Source organism: Limulus polyphemus, unplaced genomic scaffold, assembly GCF_000517525.1.
Source record: "Limulus polyphemus unplaced genomic scaffold, Limulus_polyphemus-2.1.2 Scaffold6027, whole genome shotgun sequence".
Classification (NCBI taxonomy): domain Eukaryota; kingdom Metazoa; phylum Arthropoda; class Merostomata; order Xiphosura; family Limulidae; genus Limulus; species Limulus polyphemus.
The window spans coordinates 6,600-9,784 of record NW_013671637.1 but is presented as its reverse complement, the minus strand read 5'-3'; the positions used below and the strand labels follow the sequence as shown (position 1 = coordinate 9,784).

Sequence of the window (3,185 nt, the reverse complement as noted above, 5' to 3'; positions counted from 1 at the left end):
CTCACTGTCTACACACACACATTGTTGTCACGTTGTGAGCGTCTTATATATATACCAGACAAACATATATATAGTAAATGCTAAGGCATTCACGAAGGAACAAGATAGTTCTAGAAAAATGGCGTGACAATAGTCACGTGACCTCGCTGACGCAACATTACTTTTAAACTATGTGAACGTAGAAAGGACATACACGCTGCACGCTCAAAAACACATAAATTATCACTCGCCCCTTTCGCACATACACTTTAGCCTAAATCTGGTAAAATTAAGCATGATGTTATATCTGTTCTTTGTTTGTTGTTAGACGCACTACACTGTGCCCACAGCGGGTATCGAACCCTGGTTTTATCGTCATAGGCTCGAAAGCTTACCACTGAGCCGCAGGGGAGCACTACACAAGGGGCTATCTACGCAGTGCCGAAAGCGGGTATTAAGCCCCGATTTTAAACGTTATACGCTTACAAGCTTACCAATGACCCACCATTTTTTTTATCATCAAACCCAACCATTTTCTCCTTGTGATTATAAACGTTGCCATTGGTACAGTGAACTTTGCGATTTATACTTCGTTTGAAAGCTTCTTTCTTTTGAAAAATGTACACTCCATAGAAGCAGGCTTCTATAAAACAAACACAGTTTTTCAACACGAGTTTAAAAGATTTACCAGTTAAACTTTATTCACAAAGTAATATCTATTCAGGGGGTCTTTTGTGGAAAAAGTCTCATCAGAAACCTTCTTGACAATTATCAGAAATAAAACTAGCTATGACGTCACACGGGCAACAACAAGTTGAGTATGGCGTTACGGTTTTAATGTCCTGTCACAGTGCTACGTAAACAGAAAAACCGTTGTACTTCCAAAGTTTTGAACTGATGGATACGATTAAGCATCTCTGAAAATAGTTTTCTTCTATATCTACATTGACACTGAGATTTAAAGTAAGGTGTCGCGTCAATACAGAGAAAATGACGATAAACCGTTTTCGTATCGATCACGGTTTATTTTTAAATACCGGTTTTATAAACAACTTTGATTTAACTTATCTGTGTTTATATTTTGTCAACAATAAATGCAAGTTGAATATATTGCACATATAACTAATTTTCGCTTGGATTCTAGAAACTTATTATTAATATTTGTTTAACTTAAAGAGGCGCTATTTTCACCACCTGGTTTAACCCTAAAAGAGTACAACTAGTTCATTTTGCCATCTGGCAGCAAAGTTCTAAATAGTAAATTATATTAGGTAAATTGTTGAACAGAAATTTTTGATAATCAGATCATTGCTTCATTGATAATTTTTTATTTCTCTAAAAAATTTAATATTTTTCTAAGCGTGCACTTAGTTTTGAGATTTCTATTTTTTCCCCACATCAAATTAAAATGTTCCAATTAAATCAGATTAATATATTTTCATGCACGACATTTGAAATTACAGTAAAAATAAGCTTATTGATAATCAAACAATACTTTGTAATTTTTACCCACCGTCTGTAATGTACTTTGCCTTAGTGACTGGTGTAGATTTGATTTATCGCTTGGCAATACGCAGAGTAAGCCTTAAAAATGATTACTTGATTTGTGCTCTATGCGTACTTTGTTGTTTATTAATGTTTCTCACTTTCTTGATACAGAAGAATGAAAGGTCTATCTTTGAGTCTGTTTTTGTTTGCCATACTGGGATTCACTGTTACCAAGTTAGGGGCTAATCCCTGCCCGCCTCCAGAAGAGACATTTCCATGCACGTGTGAGCCTGGGTCGACAGGTTACCCAGTAATTCGCTGTAATAAATTAAAAAATATCACACAACTAGGGTGGATATCTACGATCTCCAAGGGTCAAGCTGTAGAAAAACTGATTGTTTCTAACTCTTCATTGCTAAGCCCCATTCCGGGTGATATTTTTAGAGGAATTATACTTTCGGCCTTGCGACTGGAGAGAACCAACGTGTCAAAGATAGGATCGGTGGAAATCCCTGCATTCCAAGGTCAGCAGGGTTCTATAGTGGACATTTTTATCTTTGCAGTCGGTCGGGTGGTAAATGTTACTTTCGCAAATATGCACAAGCTTGAGTATTTCTCAATGTCAGGATGCACAGTTTCGCATGTAGGACCTCACTGGTTTCTTGAAGGTCTAGAAAATATGAAGGATCTCTCTCTTTATGATAATGGTATTGAGTCAGTTGGCAATCAAGCCTTCTCAAAGCTGACTGGTTTAGAGTTTTTGGATCTTTCCTACAATCAAATCAGAGATGTCCAGAGACGGATCCTCCCATGGCCTGCCTCTAATCTTTACTTTATAGAATTAAGGTAAGTGTTATCGTATTTTCATCAATTATCGATTTTTTTCTTTTGCATTTTTGAATATTTACATTTTTCTTAAAACAGACGTCAATAATGTTAAGCACTCAACAGACAGTTGTTGTTTTATATCGAGATAAAATTTCAATTTGAGAATATTTTTCACGAGAGGTAATATGAATGTAAATGAGACACTCCGCGCCAGATTTATATAATTTTAATTCGAAAAAAAAATATAGGTGTTCAAATTTGAAGATTTTAGTTATCTTTTTTTTTCTGGCTTCAAAATAACTTCTAAAAACAAAATCCAAGCAACATGAGACTAGTGTTTTTTATTTATTTTTTATTAAAAAATGAGACTAAAATAACAGGGGCAAATTGGAAAGGTTTACTATATATAATATAAAAAAAACATTTAAAACGCTATATAAAAATAACAACTATAGCATTTTTTATATTTACTTGTTCAAAAATAACGGGATAACACACAATTATATTTTCTTAACAAACAAGAACATGTTGATGAAAGAGGATTGTTTGTTGAATTCTCGTGAAAAACTACTCGTGGACTATCTGTGCAAGTCGTTTCAAGAAAACTACTCGTGGACCATCTGCGCTAGTCATTTCAACAAAACTACTCGTGGACTATCTGCGCTAGTCGTTTCAAGAAAACTACTCGTGGACTATCTGCACTAGTCGTTTCAAGAAAACTACTCGTGGACTATCTGCGCTAGTCGTTCCTAATTTTGAAGTGGTAGACAGAATGGGGGGCAGCTACTCACCGCCAACTCTTTACCAACGGAGAGCAGGATTAACTTTCACATTATAACGTCCCTATTGCTGAAAAGGCGGAAATGTTTGACGAAGGGTTTCGATCCTAC

General features: G+C 35.5%; 1 protein-coding gene across 1 annotated transcript in view; it reads left to right on the top strand.

Annotated features, from left to right (window-relative positions):
* Positions 1-1,625: 1,625 nt before the first annotated feature.
* The window catches only part of LOC106473266 (leucine-rich repeat and immunoglobulin-like domain-containing nogo receptor-interacting protein 1), a 5,019-nt gene continuing 3,459 nt past the window's right edge, over positions 1,626-3,185 (top strand). Inside the window, exon 1 of the mRNA XM_013933951.2 lies at positions 1,626-2,313. Within this exon, the coding sequence (XP_013789405.1) occupies positions 1,643-2,313 (671 nt within the window). The 5' untranslated portion in view covers positions 1,626-1,642. The remainder of the gene's footprint in view (positions 2,314-3,185) is intronic.